We start from the raw sequence: 26,160 nt of genomic DNA on the forward strand, positions 1-26,160 counted from the left end.
TTCGAAACTATGAAGTTTCTGACGAGTTTCGAAACTATGAAGTTTCTGACAAGGCAGAGGACATGGAAGCCAAACTCCAAAGAAGTACAGAGCAGCTTCAAAATGGCCAAAAGGGGAAGGAAGTCAGAATAACTGATGGGATAGCTAATCCTGTTAAGAAAGCAACTCCTGCATATCGTGGGCGGAAATGGTATGTAGTTGGAAAAGATGGGCAGCCCACCAGACCAATGGGAGCATCCATGGTCAGAAGGGTTCAAAGGCAGCACAAAGCCTACATGAATTCCCTGATGACCCCCATCACCTCTGAAGCCTCAAAAAATCAAAAGCCAGAAAGGGCAACATCTGGAAGTAGTAGTCAGCTTCGTTGGCGAAGTAAGAAGGAAGTAGAAAGGGCCAACGGCAAGACGGAGGGTATGGGGAATCATGTGCCACAAAGCCAACATCCTGGCAAGTATAGGATCTTAAGAAGGGCTCAGGAAGATTTGACTATGATGCCAACACCTGGTTGGAGGCCAGGGCCCACCCATGAGGAAACTGTTGCATCTGAGAGGAGACCAACCTTTCTGCCTTTGGATCCGTTTGGTGAAGTTCCAAAGCAAGCGCTGTACGGAGACATAAATCAACCACAACAGGAAGGGATACCAGAGCCCTTACTACCAGCCGATGCAATGGCCTGGTTAGACGAGTTCATGGATCACATTGGGAGCAAGAATGAGGACTTGCTCGAACCTAGCAACTTCCACATCAACATGACGTATGTATTATCCGCCATGTTTGGCGCCAAGCCTGACCAGCCCGCTACCATGGAAGGTGATTATTTAACAACTGAGCCGATGATGGCTCACGTCAATGTGGAGGTAGTTACAGAGGAAGACTCAGGCAAGGTTGAATCCTCAAAAGTACCTAAAGGTGGTCCCCTACGGATTTACACAGATAAAATGGTGTTCAGCCGCCCAAGTATTTCGTTGGCCAACCACCTGAAGCCTATATACGTTTCAGCTCATCTGGAAGGTGTACCTTTCAAAAGAATTTTGATTGATGGAGGAGCGGCTGTTAACATATTGCCAACCAAGCAGATGAAGAGGATGGGGAGAAGCACTGACGATCTTATTCCCACAAACCTTACAGTCTCGAGCTTTTCAGGTGCCATCATCAGGACTCATGGGATATTGCCTTTGGAGGTAGATCTGGGGTCCAAGAAAATAATGTTGGCGTTCTTTGTAGTAGACTGCACTTCCACTTACGGGGCCCTACTTGGAAGAGATTGGATTCATCAAAGTTTAGCCATACCTTCTACTCTTCATCAACAAGTGGCTGTATACCACGAGGCAAGTACTGAAGGATCAAGCTTTTGGGAGTTGGTAGAGGCCGAATCACGGCCGTTCCTCCCCTCAGCTAATGTTGCAGAAGCAAATTTCTACAATCCCAACGTGGGAATTTTGAAATGTTTAGGAGCTGATGAGAACGGCCGCCCTACCAAGGTGACGGCCCGAAAGCTTCTAGAACAAGGGATGCTCCTTACCAAGGAGGAGTGGGAGAGACCCTGTCTTATACCAAACTCTCTATACCATCAATGATCGAACAAAAGAAGAAAGATCAGGTCATGGCAGTCAGATCCCTGATTAAAAGACTGTTGGTGTATGGAAAGGGAAGAAGACAGGAAGAAAAGCTCTTGGATAAAGAAGAGTAGGAGTGGCAGGGGAAAGTTTCTACCAGCCAGCAGGAAAATGAGGAAGAATCTTGCACAGAGGAGTTAGATAAGGCCATTCAAATGGCCGAATGCGTCTACGATATAGACGAGCCAGACGGTCTGCCCAAGAACCCGGAGTTAGTTGAATTTTTGTGTGCAGAACCTGATAAGCCACCTCCAGAAGTCCAGGATCCATTGGAAGTTATTGATCTAGGCACAGAAGAGGATCCGAGACCAATTCAAATCAGCGGTTTATTAAGGATTGAGGATCGGGCCAAGATTATCTCTCTTTTGCAAGAATTCAAAGATTGTTTTGCTTGGCATTACACCGAGATGCCAGGATTAGACCCAGCCTTGGTGGAACATAGAATGCCCATCAAGGAAGGATATAAACCTGTCAAGCAGGCACCACGAAGGATGTCAAAGGAGATAGAAGAAAAAGTCAAAGAAGAAATTGAAAGGCTGGTGAAAGCTGGCTTTATTAGACCAGCCAAATATGTAGAGTGGCTAGCCAACATTGTACCCGTTTTAAAAGCTATAACAAAAGCAGTACGGTGTTGTGTTGATTATAGGAATATTAATAGTGCCACACCAAAGGATGAATATCCCATGCCCATGGTTGACTTATCCATAGATGCTGTAGCAAAGCATAAAGTTTTATCGTTTATGGATGGAAATGCCGGTTACAATCAAATAAAGATGGCGCCAGAGGATATTCATAAGACAGCTTTTAGATGTCCTGGTCATGTAGGGGCATATGAATATCTGGTCATGCCATTCGGGCTCAAAAATGCAGGCGCCACGTATCAAAGGGCAATGAATGCCATTTTTCATGATTTAATTGGCCAAAGCATGGAGGTGTATATCGATGACATTGTGGTGAAATCTAAGACAGAAGAGCAGCATCTCGTGGACCTCAAGCAAGCATTGATGAGGATGCGGATCCACAAGTTGAAGATGAATCCAAAGAAATGCGCTTTTGGAGTAAGAGCGGGCAATTTTTTGGGATTCTTGGTGCATCGGAGAGGTGTGGAGGTGGACAAAAATAAGTCTCGGGCAATATTAGAGTCACTTCCACCTACCAACAAAGTACAGCTTCAGAGATTGCTAGGTAAAATCAACTTCTTAAGGAGATTCATTGCCAATTTGGCGGGCAAAATCCAGCCACTAACTCCGCTACTGAGATTGAAGGATAGGGAGAATTTTGAGTGGGGGCCAACCCACCAGCAGGCATTTGATAGCATCAAGGCTTACTTAACTTCCCCACCAGTGCTGGTGCCACCTCAAAGGGGAAAGCCATTGAAACTATATATTTCTGCATCGGAAAGATCAATTGGGAGTCTACTAGCCCAGAATAATGAAGGAGGAAAAGAGCAGGCTGTGTATTACCTCAGCAGAATTCTGACCGAGGTAGAAACAAGATATTCTCCGGTGGAAAAACTGTGTTTGGCTCTATATTTTACTGCCAGCAAGCTAAGGCATTACATGCTACCTTGTCATGTGCACATTATCGCCAAAACAGATGTGATAAAGTATATGTTGTCAAGACCTATGCTAGCAGGGAGGATTGGGAAGTGGATTCTAGCATTATCAGAATTCAGTTTTCAGTACATACCCCAGAGGGCAGTCAAAGGCCAGGCAATTGTTGACTTCCTGACCGAACATCAGGAGTCTCAAAGCGAGGAAATCAATATCCCGGGAAGTTTAGAAGTTGCTAATGTATGGATCCCACCAAGAAGTGATGTTTCGGGCAAAGAAGATTGGATCCAGCAAGAGATAAGGAGAGTAGCAGGTCTTTGGATTACACCTTGGAAGCTATATTTCGATGGATCCTACACTTAGAAGGCAGCAGGAGCTGGAATTGTGATTATAAACCCTCAAGGGGTTTATCATTACTATTCCTTCCTACTTGATTATCAAGAAAATACCAATAATCGGGCGGAGTATGAGGCATTGATTATCGGCCTGGAAATCCTGATGGACTTGGGGGCAACTGAAGTAGAGATCTTTGGTGATTCAGAGTTAGTGATAAATCAACTAAATGGCGAGTTCAAATGCAGACATATCACTATGGCAGGGTACTATATGGCAGCAACACAACTGCTAAGTTTGTGGGAGTCTGAGATATCAGTCAATCACATTCCTAGGGGATCTAACTTGGCAGCCAATGAAATGGCGCAACTAGCTTCAGGAGTGCCAATGCAAGAAAGGAGGTATGGTGTTGATGTTGAGATCCAAACAAGAAACCTTCCCTCTATCTTAGATCGGAGGTTCAGTCTGGATGTAATGGTTCTAGAGACCGAGGTGGAAGATTGGAGGACACCTATTACTCAGTATCTGAAAGATCCTTCTTCACCCACAAGTAAGAAGAACAGGCAGCAAGTAACCAAGTATGTCTTGTGGACAAAAAATCTGTTGAGAAAGACCCCAGATGGGTTGCTATTAAAATGCTTAGGCCTAGAGGAATCCATGAGAGTAATGGCCGAAGTACATGAGGGAATATGTGGAGCACATCAAGCGGGAACAAAGATGAGATGGCTACTCAGAAGGTATGGTTATTTCTGGCCCGACATGGAAAAAGATTGTAAGTCATATGCCCGCGGATGTGAAGAATGTCAGAGACATGGACCTCTCCAGCACGTACCATCAGTACCTCTCAATCCAGTGGTCAAGCCTTGGCCGTTCCGAGGATGGGCAATGGACTTCATCGGGCAGATTTATCCGGCCTCTAGTAAGGGACATACTTTCATAATTGTGGCAACGGATTACTTCACTAAATGGGTAGAAGCATCGGCAGTAAAATCCATAACTTCAGCCGTGGTCAAGAATTTTATTGAGACCAAGATCCTGCACAGGTATGGGGTGCCTGAAACTATAGTAACGGATCGTGGGCCATCTTTTATTTCAAAGGAGGTTGAAGAGTTTGCAAGCAAGTACAAAATAAAGATGATCCAATCCAGTCCATACTACCCTCAGTCAAATGGGCAAGCAGAGGCTAGCAACAAGATCTTGGTCAACATTATTAAAAGGATGGTGATTGATAGTCCAGAAAGGTGGCATGAGATGCTAGGGAACACGTTGTGGGCATACCGGACTTCTAAAAGAGCGGGGACAGGCACGACTCCTTATGCCTTGACTTTCGGGCAAGATGCAGTGCTTCCTATGGAAATCAACGTCAGTTCCGTAAGAATTCAAAACCAATTTGGGTTGCATAGTGCAGAATATATCGAAGCCATGTGTCAAGGTATTGAAGATCTGGATGCAGCCCGAATTGAAGCCTTGAACCAGATTCAAGAAGGAAAGATTGCTGTTGCCCGAGCTTATAACAAAAGGGTGAAGTTAAAGTCTTTCAAGGAAGGAGATTTAGCGTGGAAAACGGTCCTCCCGCTAGGCGCTCAGCTGCGTGGCTTCGGGAAATGGAGCCCGACATGGGAAGGTCCTTTTATTATTAGTCGGGTTTTGAACAAAGGAGGATATTATCTAGCAGACCTCGAAGGCAATGAGCAGAAACACCCTATTAATGCAAAATTCTTGAAGAAATATTGTCCTACATTATGGGATGTTAGGGATTGTTATATCGAAGAGGGAGCAGATTGGGACGGACCTTAGAAATTCACATACGGTATTTTGTTCATCCAAACATTTAAAGAAGGCAGAGATGCAGAAATAGATAAAAATACTTATTTCATGTCGACAAATTGATGAGATTACAAGATACCAAATCTTATGTATTACATTTGATCCTCTCTGAAAGTGTTGGTGTCTTCAACTGGTTTCCCGCTATCTTCTTGGTTGAACCCAATCAGGTGATCGGGTTGTGCGGCCAACATGAGCTTGGTAAAGGACCCTCCCACAAGATCTTCACCATGTATGATGATGAAGCCCGACTTATCACCACAAGTTGTGGGAAGATCAGTCATCAAGAGGAGACCTCCTGACCAAGGGTGTTGGAGGTAGAGGGGTGATCGACCAAAGGTGTTGGAGGTAGCAATCATCAGGTGAAAACTTTCTTTTTTCTCACGAAATGGGAGTTTCAGGAAACTCCACTCAAAACCTGAGGAACCCATTTCTCAGTGAGGAGACGGAAGGATTCAAGGTGGATGAAGGGTGAAGACCAAAATGAAGAAGAGGTGATGATTTGAAAAGGGTTTCCAAAGCCAGAATTTATAGAGAACCAGAAGGCAGTTTAAAGGTCGCAAGAAGCTCAAAGGGCACGCATGCTGTTATTCAATTAATGTTGGCGCTTGGGATCCCAACCTTAACATCAATTGAAGGGGGCACTGTTTGGGATAAAATCTGAACTTTGGGCCAGAGAGAAAGTCGGCCCAAACCCAAAGCCCAGAGGAAAACTTAGGAGGCAGGAAAGAGGCTTTCGGCTGGGCACAAGTTACAAAGGCCACCTGCTTACCTGCTCAAAGACCACAGGGGGTAGGTTATTCAGTCACTACACAGCCCAATAAAGTACTTTATTGGTGGCATTCATGTAAAAAAGCTAGTGAGTCATCACCAAACCGCATTCGGGCAACCGCTATTGCTACAGGAACCCAAGCTGAATTCGTCTATAAAAGGAGGAAGAGAAGACAGAATTAAGGACACTCAAACAAACAAAAGCCAAAACTCTGCTCAAGCCAGATTTGCCTTCAACGAAGCTGTAGTCAGCACAAGCCTTCATCCCATTCGGGATAAACCTTCCCAAACCCCTGTAATAGCTATGCTACCTTGTTCATGGTGGTATCGATTCATTTTGTATCCTCTTCTCCCCCGTCAACCCCTCTAAAAGCTTTCAGACCTCTGACAGAGCCACAAAGATAGATTTTGTAAGAAGTTCAGCCTTGGCCGATAAGGTTCAAACTTACCCGACTATCTTTGCTCTGTCTTTGTCTTTTCTTTCTTTTAAAAGCACAATAACATGTTATATATTCCCAGTTATATACAAGTTATTTCTAGCAAAGTCATAATGAAAATGAGTCTTCAGCACTTGGATCCGATCTGAATCGTGTCAGAGTTCAAATCAGATCTAAGTCTTAAGCCCGGCGGGCGTGTAATTTAAAGATCAGTTTAAAAGTCCTTGGCCTCAAGGCATAAAAAAGAACTCTATGTGGACTCAACCCATCCACGACAATCCTTGATAAGCGAGAAGTCCGAAGTTACTTGGGGCGCAAGTAATCAATCTATTTCTCCGTTTTGTTGCTATTATATCTTGATTCGTAGCAAAAGGCTTAAGCAGGGAGTGAATTCTGATAGAAAGCCTCAAGGCCTACACCTAAGGCCCCACGAAGGCATCTATTTAGCTTCATTTCATGTTGTGGTCTAGTTGGTCCGAGTATAAGGATTAACTCTGATGGGAAGCCTCAAGGCCTATACCTAAGGCCCTACAAAGGCACTCATTTGGGTTCGTCCTACCTCTTGGATTCAGATAATCAAAAGTATAATAGTGATAAGACTCTGGCAACCATAAAAGACCAAATATGATACATCCAAGCGCTGGTTTAGTTTGACAGGAAGCCTCAAGGCCTATACCTAAGGCCTCATAAAGGCACCTGTTATATCTAACTTGGTTTCTCGGGCGTATACATATTCAATCAAAGCTTAACACCCATTCAACATCTGCCATACTGAAGATGGCAGTGGCACGCCTGAGCACGACAAAGTTAATCTTGATTGTGAGCCTTAAGGCCTACATCTAAGGCCCCACAAAGGCACCCTTTCAAATTAACTCTGTCCTTCTCTTTCAGAACTGCCCGACGAGCCTTGCCCGAAGTGTGTCTTGCCCGACCAAGATCTGCCCGACAAAGGCTTGCCCGAGCGAGCCCGAGAAGAAAGCAGAAGTACGACAGATACCCTCAACCGACGCCATTCTCCTAGGGGAGCTGTGTGCTCGTCCGCCAGGAGATTCTTGCGACGAACAATATGTGCTTATAACAAGTGGGAACACTTCGTAGTTGGTTTTATAATGAAGACTCAACTTTTTCGTGATATCAGAATAATTTAGTTAAATCACGTATTGAGTTCAAAGCAATCCACATGTTCAAATGTCATATAATATACATGTTGTGCACATATTATACGTAAAGAGCGTGTTGGAAATGTAAATCCAACCTCAAAAAATTAAGAAATCTTATAAAGTTTGACGACTTTTTATATTACTATTTAGTTAGTGAAACCTCAACGTACTAAGAAGCAAATACGAATTTACTAGAATAAAATAATTAGAATCGAAGTTTTCAGTCTATGCTAATCACAAGTGACCATCAACCACTTGGATCTGTAGTGATGCGTGATATCGCGATGGAGATTAATTATATGTTTATACAGGCCCCTTATGTAAAGGGGTCTTCATTTAAGAAAAAAAAAAGATTAGGTGTGAGGCTCACTCTACATCTAATTTCAACGATCTGAACTGTCTATTTTGTAAGTCTTCATTTATAAATCATCCTTGCAAAAATTCAATTCAATCCGAAACCATTTGCTTATTTAATTATCAAAATAAAATTTTATTGTTTATTATATAACAAAATATTCGTTAATTTCTTTAAACTCAATTAGATGTCTTAAACATTTCCGATTTGGCTAATAATTTGCAATGGTTATCTATGAGGTGCAACTTGAAAAATAGAAGGTTCGGATCAACCTACCCCGCAGCACACCCCATATCCACCCACCCACCCCCGATCGGTAAATTTTTAGTTGTGATGGGAACACAAGTGATACACCACATGTTTTAGTAGGAGTTGTGGAAAATTTTATCTTTTACACATATCCCACCATTTTTATAGTAACACATGGTGTACCACCCCGTGTACCGGTCACACTGAAAAATCTCTCCCCCAACCCAACTACACCCACCCCGTGGCCCACTTTGGTGTTTTATCTCACTTGTGGAAATCAGTCATGCATATGCACTCTGGTGTATATTTGATCTCCATCGATCTCTTCCCTAACAATAAAGTTTAATGAAAACATGCTTACTAACTTAAACAAATTTGAATGCAAATGAAACTCTTAAGTAGAAAATAGTTGAAAATGACTTGAATACATGAAGGAAAATGCATTAAACTACATATCTACTACATATAAGTATAAACAAAAGAGACTCGGGCAATATTTTAACATTGTCAGGCAAGGTTGAACTTCTTACAACCACTTCTCTTTCAAGTTTACAAGGTTTTGTATGCAGCGAAGGATGAAAAGTAAATAGTTTTTACTAGAGGGAATTGATACTACAACACTAAGAAAAAGTAGTAGAGCTTCTAAACTTGACAAAATATAGCTTTCTATGGAGATTCTAGGACTGAAAAGGGGAAGTTTGGACAAACTAAGGCTTTCTAGTTTCTAGCTTTGTCTGATAGCAAAGTGAGATGTCTTTTGATTGATTGGTTGAGTGTCCTTGTCTTTGGTGTCTTTCTCTGCTTTTAAAGACAATTTGGCCCGACTGTCCCAGCTTTACCTTTAGTTGATAGCTTTCGGAGGGCAGTGAGTCATCATCTATTTACGCATTCATGCCATTGAAAAGTGATTTTTGGCTGGTGGTGAGTTGTTATATGTTGCCCATCACTTTAAACATAGGCATGTGGCCTATGCATTTGCTGAAATAACTTCCAATTTATCTTGGGCCTATCGACTGGGCTCGGGCAAGTCTTCATTGGCTTTTGCATCTCTTAACCTTTATTATCACAAATACCAATATTAAATATAAACCCAAACAAGAATAATGCATGGAACCCTGGCTATACTATACAATTAATATATAAAAGAAAAATCTCTCTCAAAACTCCTCCAACTTGAATTATATATCCATTTCGCATACTTAAGCAGAATAGACAGCCTCTAGCATTCAACCTTCATAATATTATGTCATGCAATAATATGCATATATAGACACATGCTCTACTTGTCCCATTTGTTGTGGTTGCAGACCAACCAATATTTTACTAGTAATAATTCAAAAGGTGCACTCATTTCTGCTCTAATTATTATGCTTTGTTTCTGCCTTTTCATTGATGTTACTCTTTCAAATACACACTCATTATTCCACCAAATTATTGGAAAATAAAAGTGAGAAAATAAAATAAATCTAGTCGAAAAGAAAAATTACAAAGAAACGTCCCCAAGACAATAATAACTAGTAAAGTCCCACAACCAAAACGAAGCAGAAATGTCAGACTCGTCCTTTGGTCGAGATTGCTTCGCTTTTGAGCGAAGAATACGGTATTGAGATTTTTTTCTCCAATTGCAATTGGTTTCTAAAATCGCTTCCAAATTACCTTATACCTACACTACACTCCACTGCAGGAACGATATGGAGCACCTACCTGCTCTATTTGTCCACGAAACCAAAAATCTTTCGATCCCATGCAATCAACGCCAAATGGGCCGGTGCGGAGAAAATAATTGTAAACAGACAAATTGATTTTTAGAAGGAAAAGAAAAAAAAAAGAGTACAGTTTAGAAGGAAGAAAACCGGATCAAGGGACGCATCTGGACCATTAAAATTTTATTTAACAATTATAAATAGGAGATATTTCTAAAAGTTATAATAATTGTAGTCGTTTGATCAATTTCAATGATCTAAATGCATTGATTAGTGGGTTCAGATCTTTTTGAATTCGGACGGAATCCAATTCCAAAGAAAGCGGAGAAGCGACGAAGCATAAAATATCAAAATCGGCCCAAAAATAAGAAACAATTAAATGATAAATTAAAATGAGAGAGGAGAAGTTGGTGGATTGTAACATCCAGCATTAACAACAGCTAATCAGACGCGAAGGACGCTTGGCTTGCTGCACATGGACAACCACAGGCTGGCAGGTGGAGGGTGAGGATGAGAGATGAGCTGTCTCATTTCCCCCCCTTTTTAGCAGCGGACTTCAAATCTTTGTCCATTCCCATTTTATCGAAAAAGGGCAACACACACACACACAAAGCCCTCACGTATACCAAAACAGGGAGAGAGACTTCTGCAGTTCATAAAGTTTCAATTTTTATCAGAGAAAAGAGAGAGAGATGAGAGAAATCATAAGCATTCATATTGGGCAGGCTGGAATTCAGGTGGGCAATTCATGCTGGGAGCTCTACTGCCTCGAGCATGGAATTCAACCTGATGGCCAGATGCCCAGGTAGGTTTTTTTCATATCTCCGTCGATATTTCTATTTATATATGCACTTTTTGTGGGTTTTTTTGTTTATTTTGGTGGGTTTTTTTTCTCAAATGGTAGTGTGGATCAATGTGTTCTGATTTTATCACTATTGGTTATTCAAGGGTTTCTTGGAAATTTGGAATAGTTGCTTTTAACATATTGGTGTTTGAGATCTTCTTTTGTATGAATTTCAGATCTCTGATTGTTGTTATCTATTTATTTGGGGGTGTATCTGTTGATTACATGAGTATTTTGCTGGAGTTTTTGGTTCTTTTGTGTGGACTCTCATAGGGTTCAGAAATATTTTCAACTCAAGAACATATTTTCTGAAAGTAGTCGATGGCGAAACCAAAAGTTACCATAAAAGAAATAGAATTGATTTCGCTTGAATCCGACTGGATCGGATGCATTTGCATTCTTTGCAAGGCTGTTGTAATCGATACGTCCCAAGTCTGGTGAGATTAGAGATAGTATCAAGGAACTAAATATGATGTTCTTTGGTTTCTGGACATGGTTATAACAATAAAACTTTGTTGATCTTTTAATAATAGTGATAATAAAGATTTATTGACAAATTCGAATTCAAGCTTGTATGTGTTTTATTTTGTCCATGTGCATGCAATTTTATGTTTGAATTTGTAGATGATTTGAGTGCCTAATGGACAGTTATGGTTTTGTGTCCTCAAAGTGATACCACAGTGGGCGGTGGCCACGATGCTTTCAACACCTTCTTCAGCGAGACTGGATCAGGCAAGCATGTCCCAAGAGCCATATTTGTTGATCTCGAACCAACTGTTATTGATGAAGTTAGGACTGGGTCTTACCGCCAACTCTTCCACCCTGAGCAGCTCATTTCTGGAAAGGAAGATGCTGCTAATAATTTCGCAAGAGGACACTATACAGGTAACGGATGCTGCTTCTATCTTGCATTAATGAACTCTTTTATTATGTTAATTTTGTTGAGTTAACCTTTCTGGTTCTGTTCTGCAGTTGGAAAGGAAATTGTAGATCTCTGTCTTGATCGAGTTAGGAAATTGGCCGATAATTGCACTGGTTTACAAGGATTTCTGGTGTTCAATGCTGTTGGTGGTGGTACTGGTTCTGGTTTGGGGTCCTTGCTCTTAGAACGCTTGTCGGTGGATTATGGAAAGAAGTCAAAGCTTGGGTTCACCATCTATCCTTCTCCGCAGGTACTTACGTTTACAAATACTATGACTATCCTGCATAAGTTCCAGCAGTTTCTTATTCTGGCATAGCAATAAAACATGGAATTAGAAATGGATATACTTGAGCATTAATAAATTGTTCTGGTGAAAAAGACGTTTCTGTTTTATCTAGCTTCTATCAGAATATAAAATCAACTGCACTTGTTATTTCATAATGTATAATGTGACTAATAGGACTTGCTGATAAGAAGCTCATGTGTGCCTTAATTCTCTTGCATTGCAGGTTTCAACAGCAGTTGTTGAGCCTTATAATAGCGTTCTCTCTACTCATGCCCTCCTTGAACACACAGATGTATCTGTGCTCTTGGACAATGAAGCTATCTATGATATTTGCAGGAGATCTCTAGACATTGAGAGACCAACTTACACCAATTTGAATAGACTGATATCACAAGTCATATCCTCCTTGACAACATCATTGAGATTTGATGGAGCCATTAATGTTGATGTTACAGAGTTCCAGACAAACCTTGTTCCATATCCCCGCATCCATTTCATGCTTTCCTCATATGCCCCTGTTATCTCAGCTGCTAAGGCATACCATGAGCAGATCTCAATCCCTGAGATCACAAATGCAGTTTTTGAACCCTCAAGCATGATGGCCAAGTGTGATCCCCGGCATGGAAAATACATGGCCTGCTGCCTAATGTACAGGGGTGATGTAGTTCCCAAGGATGTCAATGCTGCCGTTGCAACTATCAAAACAAAAAGGACTGTGCAGTTTGTTGACTGGTAAGAACAATGCCTAAAGGGGAAAAGAAAACGATGAAAAATACTCATTTATTTTTTAAATCACATCAATGTATCTGAAGAAACTTACTTTGTTCAAATGCCATACTGTCTCGAACATCAGTATACACAGTAGGAATGGAGATGTATACATGAAGCTGAAGTTATCTTGATGCCAAGTTGTTTAGATCTTTAATAACCAGTTTTCTTTCAGATAAACAGTTTGTGCATCATCCGTCTGAATTCTGGTCCACGTATATGTTTTATCTGACGAGTTCGGTGGTTCAATTCTGCAGGTGCCCAACAGGTTTCAAATGTGGTATTAACTATCAGCCTCCAACAGTTGTACCAGGGGGTGATCTTGCCAAGGTTCAGCGAGCAGTGTGCATGATCAGCAACAACACGGCAGTGGCTGAGGTGTTCTCACGCATTGACCACAAATTTGACCTCATGTATTCCAAGAGGGCATTCGTTCACTGGTATGTCGGTGAGGGAATGGAAGAAGGAGAGTTTTCAGAAGCTCGTGAAGATCTGGCTGCTCTAGAGAAAGATTACGAGGAAGTTGGTGCCGAAGGTGTTGATGATGAAGCGGGAAGTGAAGATTACTAGTGTTCTAATGCGAGAGAAACAGTGTTTTATCATTCATCTTCGACTATCTGTGCTCCTTTTGTTGTGTAGTACACTTTCCATCTTCATGCTGTGAAATTGTCACAATTGTCACTCCTTTTGTTGTGTAGTACACTTTCCATATTCATGCTGTGAATTTGTCACAATTGTCACTAAGTTCTGATTATGTATTTCTCGCTCTTTTTTGTGGTATCAATGAAGTGACATTTCTGAGAACCTGAATGTTTATGGTTCTCTTTCATATTATTACACTATATGTTTCCCAGGTGTTTCGAAGAGAATTCGATACACATTATATGATGGATTTTATGTTGTTTCTCCATTTTCCTACAAGAAGGTTTCATGAACGATACCTGGCTATTCAAAGGTAAGTAAGAATTCTTACTCGAAACTTTTAGTGTTGTAATAATAGAGCTTTGTGTTTATGATTTGAACCGTTCATATTATGAATCACATTGTAAGGATCATCTCTACTAAAAATAAATTAAAATTAAGGTCTTTTAGTCAATCTATTGTAGCAAATATATAGACGGTTTGTAATGCTTTTACCAATACCATTAATTTGTTTTTAAATAGTTTGATGACTAATCGATCTTAATTTTAATTGATTTTTTTTTTTGCAGAAGTCATCTTTATAGGGTAATTTATAATATAAACGGTTATGATTATAAATACGAAGTTCTATAAATTGACAACGAACAATTTTGAGAATTTTTAAGTAAAGAGTTTTTATTCATCCTTGAGTAGCTAAGTATTGTTCATAACTTAATATCACTCATCGGTACCCCAATCCACTGTCTTGAAATGCAGTTGCATGTTAACTTGTTAAGGTGAACCAGAAAAGTCTTTACCTTTTTTGGTTTTGATAGTTTTGGGGGAAGAGAATCAAATTTAGGATATCTTTCAACATTGAGAGATCAAGAGCTTGTATGTGTTTTAAAATGCGGTCCATTGATAAATTTTCGCTTTCATCAGTTGGCAGCAATATGATGTTTTAACAACCGATAAACCTGGTTGATTAGTTCTGGTATTTTTTTCCACCTTCCCTCAACACTGGAAAATTGCACCAACTACTCTCATTTCTGCTTCTTTGTATTAATTGAATGCCTTGTAATATCGTGTTAGAAATTGTGGATCAAACATGTATAATTGTTGTATATCGGGTAAGTGATTCTCGAATATCAATATACTACGGCATGTTACTTACTTAGAATGAAAGAAGTCGCGAATCGAGGAAGGGAAAGAAGGAATGGGAGTGATGAGATCAACTAGCAACCCCTGTTGATATGATTCCTGATTCTTAAGTTATCAAATTACGGACTTCTTCTATTCCATACGTGTTAATAAACACGCAGGGAAGTAAGGAATTAGAATCATTCAGATAACCATGTTTCAGTAAACGCGAGAAACTCAAGAATTATAATCATTACAATACTCATTCCTTCCATGCAACTTTGAAGATGTTGTTCATTTTGCATCTTTAAATGGAAGTACAAGCTATTGATATCGTACAGCTTCCTACGCTTCTCGTGCTTTCAAAAGCATTGCACTAGACATAAACTCTCAAGATTCAAGAATAACCCTAAAATTCTCTCAGTTCAAAAGAATCAAAACTATAAGATCACTCAGAAAAAGAGATGAAGAGTCGCCATCAGCCGAGGCAGAACAACTGAGAGAGACTAGGAAGATCCCAGAGAGCATCACCGGAGTCGTACCCATTGTCCAAGTACTCGTTCACTCCGTTCATTGCATAAATCGAAGCTGAAATCTGCCTCTCTACCTTCAAGCGCTCAAATTCTGTCACTTCTGGCTCTGCTGCAACATTAGGTGACGATGTCATACCAATGTCTTTCGCTAGATCGTTCCCTTCGTGGGTTACTGGAAGCTGATCAAACCCAGTTAAGAGTGGCCACTGGCGACCGAAATGGTTATGAAACAACCCCGGTTGAAGAACACCGATGCAGTTGCTGACGTCTGGTCTATATGCATCATCGAACACCTGAACATTTTTCTGGCTTTTGCAATTAGGCAGAAAAATCTCACTAAAAGTAGCAATGGAGTTGGCTGAACCGTCACTGAAAGTGGTATATTTGTTAGTAATTGTAGCAGTCGTAGCTATAGGGGTGGAATTTAAGCTGTTGGGGTTGGAACTTGAAGGGCTTTGTTTCAAGCCCTTTTTCTGGTTGAGGAGGTTTCTGATCTTCAAAGAAAGTGGAGAGTTGGAGGGGACATGAGTGGAGAAGTTGGTTCTGGTATTCGAACCCCGAAGAAGGTAAGCAGCCTCGTCGTAAGCTCGAGCAGCTTCCTCGGCAGTCTCAAAGGTTCCAAGCCACATTCTTATCTTCTTTGTTGTGTCCTTGATCTCTGCAACCCACTTCCCGGATGGCCTTTGTCTCACCCCAACAAACTTGCACTTGGATTTGGTCCTCTCTTTGGACTTGCCTTGTTTGTTGGCAAAGACTCCCTTTTGCTGCTTCGGGGCTTGATGTTCCATGGCAGATGCTGAAAGAGAGAACCTTAGCTTGTTTGAGAATGCTTCTGTAATGGCTAAAAGCACTTTCAGATAATCAAAGCGCTTTTAACAGCATTTGACGTTAAAAAGGAAAGAAAAGAAAATTCGAAGTGCTTTGGGGCTTCATGTTCCGTAGGAATGTTTGAAGAGAAGTTGTGAATGAATGAAAGAGAGAGAATGGGGGAGTCTTGTATATAAAGTTGGGACAAGGCAAAGGTTTTGTTTGGTACTTGGTAGTAGTGGGAAGCTCCTCTTCTTTCCCTTGTCAGCACGTCAATTTGTATTTGTTCGTTATTGAAGGATGGCTGATTTCTCAATGCTCACTCGCGACCAAATCATACGTTAGTTTTTTTTTTTTTTTTTGACGATTCACAGCAATATTTAGCTTCTTTTGATTTCTGATCATCATCGTGTGATTTACCGGTATCATGAGTTGAATCAAAACGTTTCATTTATAATACAGACCTGAAATATGTTCCTAACTATTGAGCCGCCACATAATAATGTCATACGTAAGTTATTTTCATCTTTAAGTGTTCCCTCTATCTTAAACTTTGTCTTGTCTAGAGAAGAATAATTATACGTCCTGCACCTAGAATTTCTAAATATAAGAAGTTAAGAAGACGAAAAATATAAAAATGAAACAAATGGGTTAAGTCAAAGAACGGTTAGAAAGTAGGGTAGGGCCGGGGGGTGTGAGTAGTTGTCGTGGTCACTCCTCTGTCTTCACCACCACCAAAGTCGTTGGTCAACGGAGATAGAAGCAAAATTCGTGGGAGCACGAAGGCATGACACATGGAGCACAAATTTGGTCCCCTCCAAATGTATTCTTATAAAAAAAGGGGAAGGAATCTCATGCTGCACGCTCTCTTGTGTTTGGTGGAATCTTTACGTAAAACATGCCAAACACTTGGCTTGCATTGCATCATAAAAAGATACAAACCAAAAACCAAACAGATAAATAAGATTCAAAGCTCTAATGGCTATGGATCGATAGGATTGGATTGTAACGGATCGTTGCTTTGTCCGAGCCTCGTGCACCACGTTTTAGGTCCGATTTCTGAAAGTCAAGCTTCCCAAGTCATGTTTCTGTCTCAGGCTCTAGGGTCCTTGAGACAGGCCCAATTATGATTAGCTCACTTTGGTTCCGGGATTCTAGAAACTCCTACACATCGTTGGCTCCTCTCAAGCTCTAGGGTTCTTGAGATATGCCCAATTATGAGACTAGCTCACTTTGGTTTCGGGATTCTAGAAACTCCTACATGTCGTTGGCCCCTCCTCTCAAGCTCTAGGGTCCTCGAGACGGGTCCAATTATGACTAGCTCACTTTGGTTCCGGGATTCTAGAAACTCCCACATGCCGTTGAGGAGCCAAGCTTTTGTTTTTTGGCATTGTTTCTCAAAGAAATGGAACCAGAAATGTCATCTTTGGGTGCTCTAAAACTCTCGCACTCCTCAAGGATATATCGATCCAACACAACAGCATGTCAGCATATACCGTTGAAATTATACCATAAAGCCAATTTTATTGCCTTTGGGGATCAAAATTGAAAACATAATGAAAGAATCGCCATCGATAATTTCATCAACAGATTCTTACATCGCAGGTATAGGAAAATACAAAGACAGGATGAGACCAAAACTCCCACGAGAATTTTCTCACCAACAGCCCTCATAACCTCGGGCACCAACAAAAAAAAAAAAAAAAAAAAGAAACCCGCACCAACAGGAACAGCAAGTCTTCTTTTCTTTTAGACTCAAAATCGTCACTATAAATTAACACTTTCATATACACCCTACAAAAAATGATTTGACCAAACCGCAACAATGACTTCCACGCTTGATCAGATGCTGAGGGGTTGCTGTAGAACTTTTCGCAAAAATGACTGATGGGAAACATATTATGGAAAAGAATTGGTGACGTACAATGAACACGCAAGCCAGGGAACAGTGTATCTGAAAGCAGCAATGTGCGCAATGCAAGCCAAGGTACTTATGAGGAGAGGATAGATTGCAGTGCAAGCTGTTGTTGGGGTTGCAAGGACGACCACGTTGAGGCCAATGTAGCTGGTGGCAACGTCTGCTGAAGCTGCTTTAACAAATTAATCATTCGGCTTGCAGTTTGTTCTGTTGCTAGATCCTTACCGGCACATAGAACCTGCATGAATAACCATACCCCTCAAAGTAAATATTCTGGAAAGCTTGAATACATGTTACTGCGCACATATCTATACCATACCATAAATCATTAAATAAGATACGTATAATCGAACTGATGGAATAGACGAATGAGAAATGTATTATTGAGGAAGCATTGATTTTGATCATGATATAAGATAAATGTTGTGCCTATAATTGCTTCACCTCAATAACAATCATTAAATAAGATACATATATTCAAACAAACCGATGGAATAGAATAATAAGAAATGTATTGTTGAGGAAGCATCGATTTTGATCATGGTATATGACACTGCGAAATATAGCTTACGAGTGCTAAATTAGATTCTAGATTACAAACCTCTGCAAACACTGCAACAATTTTGGGAAGATACTGATTGTTGGGACCCAAAAGTTCCCGATCAGACCTGTAGATGGATTACAAGGGTGTCACCTCTATGAATTTGCTTGGTAATGATATTCCAAAAGTTAAATATATGAAAAGGCAACAAGTAACAGAACAAGGCACAAGTAAAAGAAAATTGAAACTCTACCTCTCTACCATAGAACAAAGTTGTTCATGAACAACTTTGGCTTCAACCAAGTCACCTTTAATCGGTAAACAGTTCAACCAAGCAGGAATGACCTGCAAAATTCCGAAAGGTTGACAATGAAAAAAAATGAAATAAATAGTAACAAATAAATAAAACCAATAAAAAAGATATAATCTTAATTCTTGAAAGAGATAGTTGGCAAGATAAGTTATAGCGTTGCACTAAACTGAGGAGCATGTGCACAAAAAAGGTATTAGAGAGTACCGTATAGCACAGTAGTCGGATACTCACAGTCAAGACTCTATCGTTACTTTTTTGTGCGTATATTCCATAACAACACCAATGACAAATTCTGATCAAACCATATGACAACAGAGCAAATAAAAGTTAGTACCTGAGCTGCATCAATACTGTCACGGTGGAATTGGCTAATTTTTCCTAAAGCAGAAATAGCATTATCATATGCCATTACATTTTCAGATTGTTGGGCGTTAGGATGCTGGATGACAGCGTTCAGCCTTGATAGAGCCTCTGTACAAAGCCACAAGAAAATGTTACTCATAAACATACACAAATATTTCATCTATTTAATATATGCAAGCAGAATTACCGCCAACGAGAGGTTTAATTACTGCTCCACCAAACTCTGAACAAACACCAAGCCCATATACAGCTGCCTGAAAAACAAAAGTTAAACAAAAACCACTTAACACTAATGAGGAAAAGCAACCTGATACATATTGAAACAGCTCGTTGAGATCAGACCTGTCGAACATCAGGGTTTTCGTCATTGCAAGCCTCCAATAGAAAAGGAAGAAATGTGTCATAATATCTGATCCAACCAAATCAGAACCAAATATGAGTATAGAATGACAAGAATTACTTAAAGTAAATCCTGAGGTTCTATTTAAAAAAGACTTACTTTACAGCTGCTTCACGACACTGCTCTGCAACTTCATCAAAGATGCATATTGCAATCCTTCTCTCTTCAGGTGTTTTATCCTTGGCCTGTGTTTAGGACCCAAAATGAATAATATAATTCAGAAGACAAACAAATTAGCTCAAACATAATGGCTGACAAACAAATTAACATTCTTCTTCCACAGAGTGAAGATTTCTAGGGAGTGATCAAGCAAATATAAACAACTAAAATCCAAAAGTTGGAACCAAAAGAAAGGCTGCACCCGTGAGACGTAACTTACCCACATAGGCGTTAAATACAATGCTAGCTCATCAAAGAAAGGCAAGAAAGAGGCTTTAAACGTTTTAATCAAAGTTCCAATGATCTCTCCCACCTGATACAATTAAAAAAAAGTGTTAGAGAACCAGGACAAAGTCCCACACTATATAAACGATGGCCAACAAATTAAAAAATCAACAATATTATTATTGACGAGCTACCTAGGGATTGTGTTAAAAAAACTCACTTGATCAAAAACTTCTTCCTCTTGTTCGTTTTCCTCTTTAATCAGCTCCTGTTCCTCAGCATCAAAGTCTTCTGCTTTGGTCCTTTCCGCTCTCTCTCTTTTTCTACTGGAGCTGGCAGTGATCACCTGCTTTATCTCCTCCACAATGGATTTGACCTGGCTTTCATCTAAAAGTGGTCCAGATGTCTGAAAGCAAAGATACAAGGCGCATGAATGGGGCCATACTCAGGAAATGATGCACAATATAAAAATGAAAACACCACAACAATTTATTTGTTTTGTGAACAAAGCAAAAACAAATTTTTTGTTTTTTGAACAGAGCAAAGTATGATTGATTCAACAAAAATTTACTCCCAACGCAGCTGGCTCATTCGGTGTTTCCATACAAACTGAAATAAAGGATTGGCCACTACAAAACAATTAATTAGTACTACACTGCAGTGACTGCCAGCATTTCCAAGTTCAAGCCCAAAATTAAGGCAGATATTTAATTATAAAAGTTCTTGCAAATCAAACCAATTTTTTTATTCTGCAAAGAAAAGAAACTAAAATAGAAGTGGCAAAGCATGGAATGTGACTAGTATCCAGTATCCAATTAACATTTCTAATCATAAGTGTATTGACAACTTCCTTGCAGGGAAAAATATAGCAATTCCAGCACTACTGAATTGGTCGGTTGGTGCGGAGTAAGTGCAAAAAGTAAAATAAACAGGGCCACAATGGAAAATTCATACAATTTCTTAAAGAAAAATGACAAACCTGTAAGCATTCATTTAATGCATCCAATATATTTGCACAGATTTCAGTATCAGGTTCCTGCACATAAATTGCAATCTCATAATTCAGAGAATATTTAAATCATTACACCTAGATCAAGGAGGCTTAAGTGAAAAACAATGAACAACCTTATGTAATGCTTCCACAAGAGCTGGAACAATGTAGTCAGACAATTGCTTTATATATGTTTCGTTACGACCTTGAGCTTGGCCTTTCTCTATAGCTAACTTTGCAGAACGCAGTAGCTCCGGCATTGCTAGGAAAAAAAGTAGATATCTCTTTATTTAAAAATGGAGTAATCTCCAACAAAATTTGTAGAGGAAGGACAAAATAAGAACAACGAGTATTAACAATTAGTACTACCTGAAACAGCTGCCTTCCTAACTTCTTCATGGAAATAAAATTTAAGAAGTGGAACCAAAGTGGGGGCAACCTACATAAATATGACTTTAATAAGTATTCAGCCAAAGTCGGACAAAAAAAATAATCGTGACACTATCGAATACCTGATCAATCCAGGGAAAGAATCCTTCTTTCAGCTCATCAGCATAGCAACACAGCATATTGCAAGCTGTAGCTTTCTCCTCCAAGACACTAGTCTTGATTCCAATCCTTTTATCCCCAAGAGTAATTGTTTCCATACTGAAACACAAAAGCAGCTTTTAGCAAGAGAAGTAACACAGAGCTACATAACAGCACTATTTCCAGATCTTGATATCTTTTACACACTCACTTATCAAAACTACACCTCACACACTCTAAATCAGTACATTGGTAACTTAACCAAATAATTATCAAGTATAGAAGCATATAAAATTTTAGGTACATTATATAAAATTTTAAGTTGATGTGGATCTTAAAGCCATTGTGGTTATCCATGCAGTGAAAGTTCATATGAAACCACACTAGATTCAGGTACATTATATATCAAATTTTAGGAAGGATACCAAGAAATAGGTAGGTAGTGATGCAACATTTGAGATATCGTACATGCCTGTTGGTATGGAACTTAAGCAAAAAAGGAAATGAGAATAAGTTTCAGACCTATCATCATCAGAGTCATCAATATCATTGTCGTCATCTGCAGATGTGATGGTTACATCTGGCTTAAGTTGAGCAGACTGAAGCAAAGGAGGCATTACAACACTCATATATGGGAGGAAATCTTGTCCTAAGCACTTGCAGAGTCTAGCCCAGGCCTACAACATTGTAGATAAATTTTTATTGCAAATAATAAGTCTTTCTAAAGTAGTTTTAGTGCAATTATAAGATAGGGCATACTTGTAACATGTAACTTGTAGTTGGATCATCCGTCTCCATGTGAGATCCTTGCAAAGCCATCAGCACTTCCATGACCTTTAGAGAGACAGTAACCAGCAATCTGTGATTAGAGAAATTGGCAGCAGCATTTTTCTATTTGGTTTTTAGATTAGCCAAAATGCACAGGTTGAAAGACTCAATTTTTAAATTCCCAACTATAAGCAGAAAAGAGCTGAAGCATTTAACTTGAGCATAGGAGAGTGTAGAAAAGGAAAAATAAAGAAGTCAATTTCTGAATTTTGACAAAATAAAAATTCTATTTGGGGGAGTAAGGTAGGAAATGGTTCAAAATAGCAAAATATAAGTCTGCATGAACAAGCACCTTATAAAATAACATGAAACCAATCATTCATCAAATTGCCATTCATATCCCAAGTCCAATAAAGTAAACCTAGTTTCATATGTATAATGACTTACTTGCTTAGCGTCTTCCCTGAATTTCTCTTTTCCAACTGCCATTCCAACCAAACTAATACACTCCATCGATTTGGCACGAAGCATGCGATTAGACTTATCAGTGGCATTCACCAAGATAGCTTTCAGGTAAGGCATAACTGCATCATAATATTTTTGAAAATGCTCCTACGCAATTACCACCAAAGTTAATCATCCATAAAAAATAACAAAACTTCACCTATAATATTGCATTATATGGTACAATACCTGAGATGAATCAGCAACGGATGCCAAAGCAGTCAAGGCACCCTCTTGCACCATTTGTTTTCCGTTCTGCATGAGATGTGATAAATCAGGCACAAGTAAAAAAATATACTAGTTCAAAAGCATGAAATTAAGTAAGGTTTTACATCATGAATTTGGTGTTTGTATATATAATATATATACACATAATCTTGTGAAGCATTACCTGCAGAAGTACAAGCAATTTGCTCACTACTCCATCCAAATACGGTGTTAAAATATCCGGAGTGCAATTCTCACTGAAATTCAGCACAGCCGAAGCAGCATGTGCCTGCAGGTAACAAATTACATAAAAGGAAGCAATAATCTTGCATGTGTAATTACATGAACTCGATAATGGGCTGAATAAAGCACATTCCACAATGATCACTTTTCTCCAAATTCAGAAAATAAAGAACCTCATATGGAGGATGGCATGCAACTATAGACACCGATGGTAGCTCACAAGTCACAACAAAAGCCCAACGATTAGTTTTCTACTGTACTTTTCAAAAAGTTCATACTTAAATTCGACTAGAAACATACAGTCAAGCAGGTATGACTTTTGAGTGGACTCATTCAAACATCCCATCAACCAGAGACAAAAAGTGAACTAAATAAATTAGGGTTCTCCTGAAGTCAAGGACATAAGATGAACTAGCAACTTAAAACATTGATTTAAGAACACACACTAGAATGCTCTACAGTGCACAACTTGTAAAGAATCCTTAAGATGAGAAAGTGCCAGTCGAAATTAGTATCATGGTCACCCTCTAATACATTAAAAAACTGACCTGCATTGCAAGATACAAATCCATACCATCCAAATAATGAAACTGAATATCACGTCAATCGCTTAGAAACAGGACCAGATGCCACGATCAGGTACTAACCTGAACACGAGGGTTCTGAAAATCATCCATAGCTCCAGCCAATGCTGGGAGCACACTTTGGTGATATTGAACTTGCAGATCTGGGCCCAAATCAGTAGACAACTGCCCAATTGCATTAATCGCTGCCCACCTTACACGAGGATGTGGATCTTGAAAAGAGTTCAAGACCATTGCTACCACTTGCTCCAAATTTTTAATCATTACCTGCAAAAAAAAAATGAAAGGAACAGATTAACGGTCATCATTAATAATAAGGTAAATGGAAATTCATTTACCTAGAAAGCTGCAAAAAAAGTACTTTATAGCTGTACTATTCACTTATTTGTGGATACAGAAGTGCCCCCTCAGAAACTGCATAGTAGGATTATACAATCGCTTATGTGAAACATCTTACATCAGTGTGTTATATCTGGTATGAAAGCTTTTCATTTATTTTGTGCAAGTGTGAATGTGACAATCAAACCGTACAAACATTGAATAATTTCAAACGAATGTTACTCATCACATCTAAGATGTTAGATATTCGAGTTCACACAATAGCACATTCAACACATGTCAAAAACCTAGGCTCTTTTATTACCAAAACTCAACTCAATTACTCCAACAGAAAGGGCATGTTTTTTTTTAATACATACAATATTATCTACACTAAGGGGTGAGGAATTACACTATGTGGTTAAAGGCGGAACCATGTAAAATTGGAAAGGCAACAATTCCAAGCATAATATCACTAACTAATGACAATTAGTTAACCTGGATATACAATTTCACAAACAATGCACAACAATTAAGGTAAAAATCGATACCTTAGCACAACCCTCAGCAATCTGAGCAAGGGCAATCAATGCAGCATGGTGCTTCTGCCACTCAGGGGCAGCCAAATATGCAGGCAATTGCTCAGAAGCTACTGGAACTATGGTATTCCCACCAAGGGAAATCGAAAGCCGATCCAAACACTCTTGACCAACACTGTAATTCGTGGTCTCACCGGCATCCTCATCTTCACTCTCTGCCGCATGCCATGCCGGTTCGTCCTCAATATCCAGAAGCATTTTCATTAAAATGGCAAACAATCGGCTTATAAACTGCGGCAACTTCCTCATCATGCCAGGAGCACGCTCTCTGGCCTCAGCCAGAGTGATGACGAACTCAATGGCCAAGTGCCTTGTTGATTCTTCCAAGGAATCGGCCTCAGCAATCTGTAACATTGCGCCAACGACTTCCACAATCTGCCGCCTTAGGAACCTCGGCTCAGTCCCAGCCAATTCAATCAACAATTCAAGAGCGTCCTGCGCGGTGGCTTCGTTCCCGTTGTTCAGAGCCTCCATCAACGTCTTCATCATCGCCGGCAACAGGTCCTGAAACCTATCCCTATCCGCAGAGCTGGTCAAACACTGAATGAAATTGATGACGGCGTTCAAAGCCGCGATCTTCACGTCGGGGCTCGGCGAATTCCCCAGGCTATGCAAGAACACGGCGTGCAATTCTTTTATGTGCGGCACCATGATGTCGCCGATGTACTGCGATAACTGAGCGAATATCAAGAACGCCGCTTCTTGAAGCTTTGGCGAAACAGACGAGACGCACTGGAACATAAACGGCAGCAGCTCCGGCCATCCGTTATCGGGTAAAATCCCAGAGGCGAGCTCGGAAATCGTATCGCAGAGCTTCTTGGAGATGGATTTCGTGCCCTCCTGCTGAATACACGTCAGCAGAATCGTCTTCAGCGTTGATTGGGTCGTCGGATTCAATCGGGGCCAGAGATACGAGTCGTTGCGGGTGAGCTGCTTGCGGAGGAGAATCGCGGACATGGCGCGGGCCTCGGCGGCGGGGGAGAACTGGATGAGGTGGGCGAGCTTGAGGGAGAGGGAGTCGGGATCGGTCTGCTTGCAGAGGTTGAAGAGGAGCTCCGCCTGGGAGCGCTGATCGTTGGCGGAAGACATGAGGTGGGAGATCAGGGTTTGGAAAGGGGCCGGGTCGGGACCGAGAATCGTCGCCAGTTGGGCTTGCTGTAACTGAGTCGACTCGGCCATCGCAACCAGCTGCGGTTGTTTAGGGTTTTTGCCTGCCTTGGCTGTGGATTGGTGTCAGTGATGAGCCCGCGAAGAGAAGATGTCTTTTTTCTCTCTCCTCACTTTCGCTCTCTAGACTTTTGAATCAAACCAAAAGTGGGGAATTTTGGGGAGTTTTGGAGTGCGGAAGGAGGGTGCGTGCGGGGGAGTTAAAGTAGGAGCGGGAGCAGAGGAGTGGGGCTCGGTACATAAAAAGGAATGAAATGCATATGGATGATTAGCTGGGCGTGGGTCACTCATCAATCATGATTTATGACTATTTTTCGTACCAAATATATTTTTGGAGGGAAGGGACATGGGACTCATTTTTTTATTTAATGTGGTATAAAATCATATCTTTGATTTTATTTTTTTTTATC

The 26,160-nt window shown here is 40.3% G+C and overlaps 4 protein-coding genes across 4 annotated transcripts; 2 read left to right on the top strand and 2 right to left on the bottom strand.

Annotated features, from left to right (window-relative positions):
• The first annotated feature begins 2,389 nt into the window (after positions 1–2,389).
• Positions 2,390–5,628, top strand: LOC126615368 (uncharacterized). The gene is made up of 5 exons (XM_050283190.1): positions 2,390–3,409; positions 3,533–4,080; positions 4,651–4,934; positions 5,257–5,312; positions 5,497–5,628. Exons 1-5 carry the CDS (start codon positions 2,390–2,392, stop codon positions 5,626–5,628), a joined length of 2,040 nt encoding a protein of 679 aa, XP_050139147.1.
• A 4,806-nt stretch (positions 5,629–10,434) lies between these two features.
• Positions 10,435–13,625, top strand: LOC126614263 (tubulin alpha-5 chain-like). The gene is made up of 5 exons (XM_050281847.1): positions 10,435–10,806; positions 11,516–11,730; positions 11,818–12,017; positions 12,277–12,785; positions 13,079–13,625. Exons 1-5 carry the CDS (start codon positions 10,694–10,696, stop codon positions 13,389–13,391), a joined length of 1,350 nt encoding a protein of 449 aa, XP_050137804.1. The 5' UTR covers positions 10,435–10,693; the 3' UTR covers positions 13,392–13,625.
• A 1,174-nt stretch (positions 13,626–14,799) lies between these two features.
• LOC126614271 (ethylene-responsive transcription factor ERN1-like) lies at positions 14,800–16,162 on the bottom strand. The gene has a single exon (XM_050281854.1). It carries the CDS (start codon positions 15,901–15,903, stop codon positions 15,061–15,063), a length of 843 nt encoding a protein of 280 aa, XP_050137811.1. The 5' UTR covers positions 15,904–16,162; the 3' UTR covers positions 14,800–15,060.
• A 1,264-nt stretch (positions 16,163–17,426) lies between these two features.
• LOC126614259 (uncharacterized) lies at positions 17,427–25,939 on the bottom strand. Its single transcript, XM_050281840.1, has 20 exons — positions 24,536–25,939; positions 23,730–23,933; positions 23,024–23,128; positions 22,822–22,887; positions 22,576–22,740; positions 22,120–22,194; positions 21,883–22,037; positions 21,345–21,480; positions 21,202–21,271; positions 20,967–21,094; positions 20,821–20,877; positions 20,062–20,247; positions 19,837–19,929; positions 19,557–19,642; positions 19,400–19,466; positions 19,245–19,311; positions 19,029–19,165; positions 18,635–18,726; positions 18,442–18,508; positions 17,427–18,078 (listed from the first exon to the last, which is right to left on the bottom strand). Exons 1-20 carry the CDS (start codon positions 25,760–25,762, stop codon positions 17,914–17,916), a joined length of 3,348 nt encoding a protein of 1,115 aa, XP_050137797.1. The 5' UTR covers positions 25,763–25,939; the 3' UTR covers positions 17,427–17,913.
• Positions 25,940–26,160: the final 221 nt, after the last annotated feature.

The sequence above is a fragment of the Malus sylvestris genome, chromosome 3 (assembly GCF_916048215.2).
Source record: "Malus sylvestris chromosome 3, drMalSylv7.2, whole genome shotgun sequence".
NCBI lineage: Eukaryota > Viridiplantae > Streptophyta > Magnoliopsida > Rosales > Rosaceae > Malus > Malus sylvestris.

Excerpts from the sequence above, each read along its gene's own strand:
- LOC126615368 (XM_050283190.1), top strand. The coding sequence starts at position 2,390 with ATGGCGCCAGAGGATATTCATAAGACAGCTTTTAGATGTCCTGGTCAT. Across the intron at positions 4,935-5,256 it reads TATCGAAGCCATGTGTCAAG|GGATTGTTATATCGAAGAGG; the intron begins GTATTGAAGATC and ends ATGGGATGTTAG. Across the intron at positions 5,313-5,496 it reads ACCTTAGAAATTCACATACG|GTGATCGGGTTGTGCGGCCA; the intron begins GTATTTTGTTCA and ends GAACCCAATCAG.
- LOC126614263 (XM_050281847.1), top strand. The coding sequence starts at position 10,694 with ATGAGAGAAATCATAAGCATTCATATTGGGCAGGCTGGAATTCAGGTG. Across the intron at positions 10,807-11,515 it reads CCTGATGGCCAGATGCCCAG|TGATACCACAGTGGGCGGTG; the intron begins GTAGGTTTTTTT and ends GTGTCCTCAAAG. Across the intron at positions 12,018-12,276 it reads CCATCTATCCTTCTCCGCAG|GTTTCAACAGCAGTTGTTGA; the intron begins GTACTTACGTTT and ends CTTGCATTGCAG.
- LOC126614271 (XM_050281854.1), bottom strand. The coding sequence starts at position 15,903 with ATGGAACATCAAGCCCCGAAGCAGCAAAAGGGAGTCTTTGCCAACAAA.
- LOC126614259 (XM_050281840.1), bottom strand. The coding sequence starts at position 25,762 with ATGGCCGAGTCGACTCAGTTACAGCAAGCCCAACTGGCGACGATTCTC. Across the intron at positions 22,195-22,575 it reads TCAGGGAAGACGCTAAGCAA|GTCATGGAAGTGCTGATGGC; the intron begins GTAAGTCATTAT and ends GTCTCTCTAAAG. Across the intron at positions 21,272-21,344 it reads TCTTTCCCTGGATTGATCAG|GTTGCCCCCACTTTGGTTCC; the intron begins GTATTCGATAGT and ends ATATTTATGTAG.